This window comes from Protomyctophum bolini (assembly GCF_963924005.1).
Source record: "Protomyctophum bolini genome assembly, chromosome: 24".
Classification (NCBI taxonomy): domain Eukaryota; kingdom Metazoa; phylum Chordata; class Actinopteri; order Myctophiformes; family Myctophidae; genus Protomyctophum; species Protomyctophum bolini.
Genome location: NC_137885.1, coordinates 14,401,814 through 14,413,772, shown reverse-complemented (window position 1 = coordinate 14,413,772; position 11,959 = coordinate 14,401,814). Strand labels below are relative to the sequence as shown.

Genomic DNA, 11,959 nt, shown 5'->3' with positions numbered 1-11,959 from the left:
CTGGCCTTCGTTCTAAGTCTGCTGCAGGTGTGATTGCCCTTTGGTGTAATATGTGGAATGTCTTTAAATTTGCACTACTGCACACTGGGTGCTGAAAATTATTTCAATTCAATTATTCAATTATTATTAAGTTCTCAGCCATGCACAGACAAAGAAACAAAATGTAAGTGAGCCTAGAAGTACTACATTTTCTGTGGACGTGGATTCTTAAAGCAGTGCTGTCCTCTTTTACTGCAGCCTTATTATTTTGTATGTGGAACGTGTATTTTACTGCTCAGTTGAGGGAAATTGTTAAAGCCAAAGTTTACAAACTTATTTGTGCTTTTAAAGTGGAATTTAGTTTTTATGTACCTTTTTAATATATTACATATGATTGCACTATTGTTGTAGGGGTATTGTTCAAAAGCCAAAAAGGATCAGTGAGTGACACTGACCTATACTGTTCTCTGTACTGTTCTCAGGTGTTTTACTGAAACCGTATCAAACGTTTACAGACTTAATTGTACTTTTTATAAATTGATTGTATTTGATCTTTTACCTTTTTTATACATTACTAGATATAGTATTATATACTGTACGTGTTGATGTTGTGGTAATGCCAGCCAGTTCTGTTAAAAGGCTGAGACTACAGTCAGTGAGTGACACTGACCTACCCCCTGTACTGCTTTCTCAGGGTTTCAGGCTATTCTGATACACTCACTGTTTAAGAGTGTTCAGTTTTGCACCTTGCATAATTGTTTTAGCTATGCTGGAATTGTTGAATGCTTCTTGTGCCATTTTGTGTGTTCTGATGGAAATAAAGGTTTCCTTGGTGAACTGGATTTGGAAATTGCACTGTAGTTTATTAACCATCCTAATCCTATGTTGGGAAGTTGCCCACACCTTTAGTATTTGTGGGTCAAATACATTTTTAGACTGTAGATGCTGAGGAAGGCCTCTGGGCCGAAACGTCCATACGGAAACGGAATAAAACAAGAATCCTATCCTAATGCCAATGGGATACAACGTGAGTGCTGGCATTCATTTCTACAGTCTATCTTCCAGAACCGTGCACCCGTTAACACTATTACTATTACTCAACTGAGTGCTTGCTTTTGCTTTCTTCTTCAAATACATTTTACCCATGATTCAAAAATCCAATGTTAAGCTCATAACTTGTATGAATTTATAACCATGTATTAAGTGTTATCATACATTATACGTAAGCCTGTAGATAGATTCGGCATGTGACTCCCATCATGACTAAAATCGTGCATTTATATAGAACCTTTATCCAAGTCGCTTTACATAGACTGTGCATTACATTCACCCATTCACACACAAAAACTCATACACCGATGGCGGCGGAAACCATGCTCCAACCAGCACATCAGGAGCAATTAGGGGTTCCGCGTCTTGCTCAACACTAACTCTGGGGGAGCCCGGGTTCAAAATGGCAACCTTGCGGTTACCATCCAGCCACTCAACCACTGAGCCCCCTCATGTAAGTACCCTAGTGCTCCACATATGACGCAGGCCAGGGATGTAAATAAACAGTATCTGGGTTTTAATTAGAAAACATGAATGAGTGTCCACCAGGGACAAAAAAAAAACATTTACATTGGTTTGATGTATGAGTAAATAATTAATTATCAAATATGAATATAGAATAAAATGACACTCCAAAAGCACGAGTCAGTGGTTCTCAAACCTATCTTAATTTCAAGAACCCCATAATCGAGTTTACAAATGGAACCAATTTGAGAACCACTGCTCTAAGGCAATTGTGATTGATTATTCACCTCAAGAAAATGTAGAATAAATAAATAACCCTCATCATGTACAGTAACAGTATTCTGTCTGGAGGGAGTCTGGGTTGAGTTTACGGTCACAAACATCCCTCTCACGTCCTGGATAACTGCAGTGTTAAGCCTGATTTATACATAGTTGTGCATGGTCTCGTAAGGATCTACAAGCTCACAACGCAGTGTGGTCAATATTGACATTACTAACAGTGAAAGACAGTCTCTAGCCAGCGCCTCAGCTGAACACATGAAAACACAAGCTGATGTAGAGGACTGTGGAAATAAATCACAAACTAATGATGACCAGCGCCCTGAAAATGTGGACAAAGATTGTCTTTGAGCAACAAGATGTACCTGGAATCATGAAAACAAACCGACACCATGAGGTCACAGTGAAGAAACATTTTAGTTGTGAGCTTATATTCTCCAGTGTTTCAGCACATGTATAAATCAGACTTTACTATAGGTTTCACCAGTCAGTGTAACCGCTGTATGTCTGTTGTCAATGAAACAAATATAGTAGACATTTCATCATGAGACACTCCTATTAAGTTTTGATTAAAAACAAAAAAACAATGCCATCAAATTCCTTTCCGATTTCCCGTCAGATAAATGTTATCTTGCTGTGAAACCAGTGACCCAGTTAAGAAGCCACCTGAGATTAGTGAAGTAAGAACATTGATGAAAAACCTAGCCATGTCTGTGTCTAACAATATAAAAATAAGATTTACTTTTCCCAGCCAGGTTAGATTGGATTTAAAAGCAAATGAGCATATACACATGAGTTCCCCACACCAATCTGATACTTAATAAGCTACGTTAAAATGGGAGCATGAGAATATTTCAAGAGCAGGGCCACACGCTTTGGAAGAACATACCATGAGCTGGCATCGTTTTGAGGTAATTGGAAAGCCACAAGAAAATGTGCATACCAATGCACAATTCTCACCTCAAACCTCGGCATGAATGTTTATCCAAAACTGTACATGAACGTACTGTACTATGCATTAAAGTGGTTAGCTGTGCTATACCCATAGAGCTATATGAGTCAATGGCCACCTATGGGTTGTGGCTTCCCAGATGCAAAACCCCCAAAACAAATACTGAGCCAAGTAACCAAATCATTTTTCAAATCATGTGACACCATGTGTACATTTCTGAATTCCTCCACAGCATTGGAAAAATAGGTTTGTCATGAGCATCTTATCTATAATGGCACTATAAACATAATCGCTAGTGCATTCTAATGAGCTACATGTCTTAGATCTCTAAAACACATATATATATGTATATATATATATACATACATATAAAATTACAATATTTTTTGGCTTGTTCATTTTGGCATAATATTGTGTGTCCATCAAAAGTGGGCAAACAGTATTTGCAAAATAACCTCTGGGTATTTGTTTTGACCTACAGTAGGCAAGGATGTGGATTGGAACAGATTGGAATTCAGATACATTGATACACATGTGGAAGTTGTTAGCCACAGGAAGGTACACTAAATTGGTTTTAAATACTCGCCTGTAATAGGCTGAACTTTACCATTAGAAACAAACTCAACAGAGAGACCATCAAAAGATTTGAGGAAAAAGCCTGGGAGAAGAGAGAAGAGATACTCAACACAGCCAAAGGGTGAAGAATGACCGACCACCCTTCAAACCATTGTATTTTCTAATTTAGCAAAGCCCACCACTCACTGGCACCTAGGTCTAAAACAAAAAGCCAGCCAAAGATATTTTGCAAACAGCCTTTGTCCCCCACCCCATCTACGGTACTTATTTTTGTGTGTGTGTGTGTGTGTGTGTGTGTGTAAGGCTGGGTGATATTGACAAATTCAAATACAGCAATCTCTCCATTCTGACAGCATTGTATTGCAAAAATAGCAGACCTACAGTACAAGTCACGATCACAATGAGTTGTTGAGCTTGTAGATTGGATATTTTCACAGTTTGACAAGTATAAAACAAGGTTTAAGTGATTAAAACCAGGAAAAGATAACGCACGTCAAGCCATATCACATGATATTTTTAGTCTCATTTGACAATATCGCCCAGCCCTGTGTGTGTGTGTGTGTGTGTGTGTGTGTGTGTGTGTGTGTGTGTGTGTGTGTGAGAGAGAGACGTGGCCCAGGTGAGTCGTCAGTCTTCACTCTCTCCTTCTGCTTCTTCTTCTGCGTCATTCTGCGTCTCGTCTTCCATGATGGGCACTATGAGGTTGTCCTTGGACATCAGGTTGTATTTCATGACGAAGCGCGTGAACCGATGACATAGGAACGTCTCGTTCTAGATGCAATCAGATGATGTACCATTAGAATCTAGTCTGCAGTATGTACGCAGTGCACTCATGAAGTGTTCAAAGAAAAGCAATTTGTGGGAAATACAGAATTACATGAATATATACACTTTTAACCACTTAAATACTAATCCTATATACTTCATAAATAGACCAGGGACCCAAGGGCTCTATATTTCACCTTCCTTTTTACTACACCAAATCTCTTTTCTGAAAATAACCGATCTACAAGCTGACAACGTGTCACATTGCAGCGCTTTGGGAGCTGGTAGACCTATTCGCCTATTTTTGCCGAGTGCCTATTTAGAAGAGTCCAGCATAGGGACGCTAGGGTTCGTGTTGTTATCCCCCAATATAACATATTGCAAACTGTACATATGCTGTGCTCAAGTCTTGTGATGTTTGACTGCATAGTGCATCTGAAATGTTTCAATTTTATAAATTCACTCAGCCTATAACAAATGCAGAACAGAACATGTTTTTTCTACCTCATATTTGTCGAAGATCTGACGATGGTGAAAGTATGCGTGGGAGAAGATCCTGTAGATCCTCCGACACACTGAACCCAGCTTCGCTACAGACGATTCTTTGATGCTCACCCTGTAGAGACACCACGGTATCTTCACAAAGTGTACGTACGTACGTACGTACGTACGTTCATTACACTACTAAGGATTCTTTATACTCTCCTGCAGAGATGCACGCCTGTTTACTTCATTACAAAGAAGAAATTAAGTGGTACACCAACCAGAGAGACTGAAAACATTTTTATATTTTCCTGTTGATCTGATCAAAAATGTTAAACCACCCCTCTCAAACAGAATGAAAATTCCTTCAGATCAGATCAGAGCAGTCTCTTCCAATAGAGCACCGAAGTCTGACGTTGATATCGGTAGAGGGCGCAAATCCACAGGTTGTGTACTTCTTATTTGCATTGTAATCCCCATAGGGGGATTTTAGATCGAAAGGACTGTTTGAAAAATAAACAAATCATCCAGGCCGCTTCACTCAGAACCATATGACGAATCAACTGACTGCGAGAAAACACTATTGCTACTGCTACTGAATTAGTTTCATTTTCACTAGAAACAGACTGTATCATCATACTGTATGAGTGACTGACTGTCCAAACGATACAGAGACACCTCCCTGACAAACGCCGAGACAGCTTGTTTATTTTTGGACGCTTATATGAAACGATTTTAAGATGAGCCCATGTTATTCTCCATAGAGAAATTACTTCCGTGAACCAAGGGGAATCGAGGGGACGAGCGAGTGACGTCAGGACTTCGGCGATCTATTGAGGCGTTTACAAGGGGTACATTTATTCTGATCATTCTATGATCATTCAGTTGATTAGTGGAATATTAGGGTCCATGAACCCAAATGTGGACCACATTCATTTCAGTATAATTTGCAATAACTTGAATGGCCTAATACTGTACATGTATCATGGTTAATGCCTTTACCTGCTGGGAAAGTACTTGTTACTGTTGAGGAGGCAAGCAGCTCCGTCTAGTGTGTGTCGGGTGTAGTCAATGGCTGGGCACTGCAAAAAGAAAACAAATTAGAGCCATGAACCTGTCGTGATTTATGTTTTATAAATAAACCATAATAATCCATAATCAACTTTCCATGGAAGGTTTCCCACAGTCTTGTCATCATTTCCAATTGAACATTTCCAAGTCAAATGGAACAAAAGGAAAATAAATATCACAGGAACTGTGATTGAACAGTGACTTATTTTGACATTCAGAACTGGATGAGAGTTCCAGGTAGGGCTGTCACCATCTTGACATTATACCTGATGATTAACTTGTCATACAAATATTTGCTCCATGGAAGTGGTCCCCTGTTGGCCGGGTGCGGCCGATCGGTGACATTTGCGCCTCGGTGATGGCTGCGCCCGGGGCGCCCCTCCGTGGACTCGTCTATAGCTGGAAGCCTGGACGAGAGGGGCAGTGATTTGGCCAATCACTGCTCGACCCGCCAACTGGAGAGTGTAGTCGTGGTTGAGGGTTGAATAACTCTAAGAAGGTTGGAGAGTGGAGACCACCTGATGACCTCTCTTCCAGGGCAAGGCTTCATCCATTAGAAATGGATTATAATCGCATCTTTGATGTATTTTACAAACTGCGATTTCACCCTTTCAGACTTCTGATTGGTCCCTGACTGACTAACCAGCAGGCTCTTTCTGCCTTGTTCCACCCTGGTTCCGCCTTGTTTATGTTGAATTTGGAAAAAACTAAAAACAAACATGATATGCCCAGTCAGTGCAGTCACCATGCTGCACCTGTGATGTTTTTGTCCAACTACGAAAGGGCAACCAATGGGTGCGAAGAGGGGCACAACCACGGGCTGGACTTGACAAAGGGTGAACATTGACTATTGGAACAAAATAAAATATGGCTTTTTGGCTTTGTAAACAAAAGTTGCACAGTGCAGATATGACAAAGAAACTATAGGATGGTAGTGGTGGTTGTACCTCTTTGGGAGTCTTGTGGGCTGCACAGAGGAATATCCACTGCTCTGTCGCTGTCATCTGTGTGCATGTGTCTGGGTGGCACTCTCCCTGTTCCAGTAAAGAGCACAAGTTCTCAATTTGGCTAAATATTTTTCATAATGAATTGACATTGTATAAATTACCAAAGCACCGGACCACTTAATCCTGTAAAAAAGATTGTACTTGGACCCAGGCCTGGAATTTCATCCTTTTAGGGGCAAGGCCACTTGGCCTTTAGTGTGGTCAACTTTTTGAGGGCACAAGGCCAAGTGCCAGGGCATGAAGGCCATCAATTAAAAAATGATTTTATGAAATTAATTATTTTAGCTTAAAGGTTTTTTTCAAGGCGAACATTGGTTCAGAACAGTGCTTCTTAAATAAATAATCACAGCTTTAAATAATAAAATATAAGTAGCTGCTGTTGTAAACATGTTTTGGGGTTAAAAATAATGTACCGGTACTAAGAAACCTTTTAGTGCCCAATTTCTCCTCTGGGATAAGCAATGCATTCTTTTTTATTTGGTATAATGTCTGTGGTAGAATATGATGAGGAAACGTACCTGCAATTTGACTGCGAGGCCATTCAGCTCTAAACAAAACTGCCTGAAACAAGAGAACAAGAAAACATCTAGGGAGGAATGTATCTGTATTTAGCAAACTGGCAAGCTGGTGTTTCCATTGAATGACCACAGATTCAGATTTCAGAGTGATCAAATAACACCCTTAAGCCAGCGCTGGCTCATTATGATTGACTAACGCTAGCAAATAGCTTTTCAGGACATTTGGAATCTTGATTTTTCTAAGATCACCGGGTGGCATTTCCTGTGTTACAGTGCTTAAATACTAGAAAACAGTATTTCACCATTTAAGCCCTATATTTTCTATGTTGATGAATAGATAACCAATCCATAAGCTCACAGTGCATTGCAAAAAACACATTGCGAGCTGGTCAGGCTACTACTTGGCCTCACTCCCCGAACCCACCTCACCCCTGCCCACTTTGACAGGCTGAATGGCTTAGGGTTGACAACAGAGTACAGCCATCTTGCAATGGGTCTGGTCCACAAGATTCGATACACCAAGATACCCATGTACCCGTCTAAATACTAAATAGGGAGCTCAACAAACCATGTGCAACTCAGATTTGGCACAAACAAGGGACTAAATTAATTTCGCTCCTATACCACCAAAATGTGGAAAGCCATTAAGCCATTAAATCCCTTCAGACTCCTTCAAAACCGCTCTCAAAGGCCACCTACGGACGGCTGCAATTCGAAACTGGCCCCCGTAAAATCTGAATCTCCCCCCCCCACCCCTTTTCCCCCCTCACTGTATGTTTTCTTTTCCCTTTTTACCTCCTTTATGATGATGATTTCCTGTTCTTTGGCTATATAGAAGTGTATATGTGCATGTCTCTAAATGTTATGATGAACTGAACAAGGTGGACCTCTTGTACACAAGTGTAGTGCTTTATTGGGTCGTCCACTCACAGTTAACAGTTTTTTGTATTGAGTTGTGCTTGAAATGTACTGTAATTCTGCAAACTGTTAATAAACACTTCAATCAATCATCAAAGATCTGGTATTTTTACTATTTTGGAAAATGTTAAATATGTTTTTAAATATTCACTTTATACAGCATGACATGCCAAAAATAGTGATGCCAGGATATACAGTATAAATGGCATCCTGTCTCTAAGACCTCCAAGACCTGTGGAAATGCTAACATTATTATCAGTTGCAGGACACACTTGTCAACCATCTACCAGGGCGAGGTTGCTTCTCGTGCAAGCATCCACCTGGGTGACAGCAGATTGCTGGGCGAGCGCTAGCGAGTATCAGTCAAAAGGGAGACATCGAAAAGGAAGGATGGATGGGGAAGGATCAACATATGGAATGTCAGAACAGGTTCTGACGTATATCCATATATGGAGATCTAAGGGTTTGAGGTCAGATGTACAGTTGCTGGCCAATATTAATGACATCAGGGCACCATATATGGGGGCTTTCCCCATGTATGGGAATTTTGAGTGATACACTGACTGACTGACGGACAAAAGATTTATGATTTCATAGAAAATGCTACCTGCGGTCCAAATGACATGCTGGGTTTGGATCTTTTTTAACTACCTGAGATGTTCATACTTCCAGACTCCTTCATCTTGACCTTCAGGTGGCTCTAAAATCTTGTCAATGTTGGCACAGTCCAATCTAATGTTCTGCTGGATATACTAGAAACAGAAAGAGACAAAGTAAATAGTGTCAGTATAATTTGTACAGCACATTTCATACACAAAGGCAAGTCAGACTTGGGGTGCTTTACATGTATTTGTAAAACCAAAATATTAAACTACGCACTCTACAGGTTTATTGGCAACATAACCAGCACCTTTTCAGTTTTTGGTCAAAAAGGTATTTATGATCAAATACTTCTGAAAATACACATTAAAACGAATACAGGCCCGGGCAGCTGGCGTAGCCGTCTGGGCACCTTGGCTGGTAATCCAGTCTGGCAGTGTGCCGCAAGTTCGACTCCCGATCCCGACGGCCTTTACTGCGTGTCACCCCCCCCCCCCCCCCATCTCTCTCTCTCCCCATTTCCTGTCAGCCTACTGTATACCTATCTCTCTATAAAAATATATGTTACACCAAAATCATCCTCTCCACTTGTCTGATGAGTGGTAATGACAGAAATGTTCACTCACACACATCATGTCATTTATATGAGCTCTCTCACCTGCTGCACAGCCAGTGTGCTGTCCATGTCCTCGAATGACTCATCAGGCCAGTTGTAGAAGTCCTACAACAACAAAACAATGGCGCGCGCACACGCACGGACACACACACACACACACACACACACACACACACAGATCAGATGACACCATTGATCTCCTACCTGGATCAATACGAAGCCTGTATAAGATTATTGTGACTGACTGACTGACTGTCTGTCAGTGGATCAGCTGTCACAGTGATGACAGCTGCGGCGTTAGCCTGCGTGCTAACGTTAGCCGTGGATGGCGTCTGTCTGCTCTGGTATTAAAAGTCAGACGTCTGATTTTACTCTACATGAACCGCCGCGTCTTCAACAAGCCATTCGGATAAACTAAGCTACGCGAATCGTCGTCTTTCTTGTTTTCTTTATTTCTAATTAGAAAGTCGTAATCTATAAGTCCCAGCGCTGCTAACGATTAGCTAGTTACTACTAGTCGGACTTGGTTGTGAACCAGCTGTGAATGCGATCTAGAAGCTTAACTTAAAACACCCGAATCGAATGAAAGTGGACGTGCACGGCGACCCCGTGGCTAAGTATTGAATGTACCCATTGAGAGAAGCCCCCCGAGCCGGTTACCTTGGCTTTCGTCCCCGGTCGATTCCTCCTCAAGACGGCTGTGCCCTCCGCCATGACCATTGCGCCTGGAACCCGGACGCTGGCTTTGCCACTGTCGGGCTCCCAGGCGCCTCCAGTGGGCAATGTGTGTATTTGTGAAACCACAGTCATAGAGCAGTGATTCTCTAGTCCAGTGGTCAACCTTTTTCATGTCAAGGACCGCCAAATTGACACTTAGCCCGCGGACCCCCATATGGAAAGATATGCCAGGCAGGGACCCCCATAAGAGAAGATGTTTACGGCTTTAGCAGCAATTCTCGACCCGTTTAATTTCAAGGACCCCCAGTTTGACATGCACGGACCCCCCATTTAATGGCATTTCTATCTCTGGGACCCCCAATTTATATTGTAAAATCAATGTTAATTTAACTCTGAGGGTTCCACCCAAATAGTCCATTTGGTTCCAAACTATCATTTAGCTGGGGAGTGGGGACCCCTTGGAACTCCCTCAAGGACCCCGTCTGTGTCACTTTGGAACAGGTTTTCAACCAGTGGTACGGGGTCCACCAGTGGTCCTTGGTCTTTGAGGGGGTTCCAGGTGGTCCCCAGCTAAATGTTGGAGAGTTGGTAACCAAATGGACCCTTATAGATCTTTAACTTTTGAGAGTGTAAAATGAAACCAAATTGACCCGGGTTTAATTTCACTCTAATGTCAGAATGAATATCCAAGTCGAACGAATTAGGGGATATATTATTGGTAATCAGCACAGGTGCGAAAAATGTTCCTAATCAGTAGCTGTTCCTTCTCTCTCTCTCTCTCTATCTCTCTCTCTCTCTCTCTCTCTCTCTCTCTCTCTCTCTCTCTCTCTCTCTCTCTCTCTCTCTCTCTCTCTCTCTCTCTCGCCACTTGTGCCCTACTGGTACTCTAAACATAGTCACATAGGTTACTTAGGACATAGTCAAATAGGTTAGGACAGACATTGCTGTTCCTTGGACCACTCAATAATATAGGCCTACTTATCCAAAACCAAGTCTGACCAATGAATGCTGGCCACCCGCAATTGAAATCTTCCGTGACTGACCCGTGGGTACCAGCCCCAGTAAGGCTATCCAACGTTGAAGATGCCAATACCTACTGGCAAAATGAGGAATTGCAGCCCTTTAATGGAGGTGGACGGACGTTCGGTTCATGACGTCACGTGCGTAAGCCCGGACCTCAAAATTGAGGTCCGTCTCCATGGGCACAAACACCTTCAGTTGATTGCACCACAAACCTGCAACAATTGAAAACACAAACGGGGGTCAGAGCACAGCACTCACACATGATGCAGCACTTTAAAAGACACCGCACAAATGCGCGAGAACACGTGTTCCACGTATAAAGACACATGGGAACACAGGTTGCACACACACACAGATGGGGTGGCATTGGCTCTGGGGTAGAGTGGCCGGTAGAATGGCCGGATGGGAAAACTGTGAGGTTCCCAGTCAGGTCCTAGGGCTGCACGACAGGCATTAGTCCAAACCCTTAACCTAACACGAAGCCACAGGTTAGTTTGAACCTGCCACGGGTTAGTTTGAACCTGTCACACATGTCGGGAGCCATGGGCTAGTTTTAACCTGTCACGCATGTCGGGAGCCATGGGTTACCTGCCACACAATGGCACGTGTACGTGTTGTCGGACTAATGCCTGACGGACTGTTAATGCACCCCCCATCCCGGGCTCTCCCAGAGTTAGTGTAGAAGTGTCCTTGAGCAAAATGCTGAACCCCTAATTGTTCCTGATGTGCAGGTTGGTGCCTTGCATGGTTTTGTCCGCCATCGGTGTGTGAATGTGTGTATGAATGGGTGAATGTAATGCACACATCTATGTAAAGCGCTTTGGATAAAAGCGCTACATAAATGCACCCTTTACCACACACACAAAGTTGTACTTAAGACATGCATGCACATGCACGCTGCAGCACGCACGTATAATGACACCATACAACAAATTTGCCAATATGGGAACCCCTTGCTGCAATTTTTGCAAAACCTGTG

At 42.3% G+C, this 11,959-nt stretch overlaps 1 protein-coding gene across 1 annotated transcript; it reads right to left on the bottom strand.

Moving 5' to 3' along the window:
* Positions 1 to 1,529: 1,529 nt before the first annotated feature.
* LOC308311989 (MOB-like protein phocein) lies at positions 1,530 to 10,036 on the bottom strand. Its single transcript, XM_080758821.1, has 8 exons — positions 9,940 to 10,036; positions 9,322 to 9,384; positions 8,715 to 8,815; positions 7,146 to 7,188; positions 6,568 to 6,654; positions 5,552 to 5,631; positions 4,571 to 4,682; positions 1,530 to 4,072 (listed from the first exon to the last, which is right to left on the bottom strand). The coding sequence occupies exons 1-8, from the start codon at positions 9,997 to 9,999 to the stop codon at positions 3,929 to 3,931; spliced, it is 690 nt and encodes a 229-aa protein (XP_080614947.1). The 5' UTR covers positions 10,000 to 10,036; the 3' UTR covers positions 1,530 to 3,928.
* Positions 10,037 to 11,959: the final 1,923 nt, after the last annotated feature.

Coding starts and splice junctions, on each gene's coding strand:
- LOC308311989 (XM_080758821.1), bottom strand. CDS start 9,999: ATGGTCATGGCGGAGGGCACAGCCGTCTTGAGGAGGAATCGACCGGGG. Junction 6,655..7,145: donor GCCTCGCAGTCAAATTGCAG/GTACGTTTCCTC, acceptor TTACTGGAACAG/GGAGAGTGCCACCCAGACAC. Junction 4,683..5,551: donor AACAAGTACTTTCCCAGCAG/GTAAAGGCATTA, acceptor GTGTCTCTACAG/GGTGAGCATCAAAGAATCGT.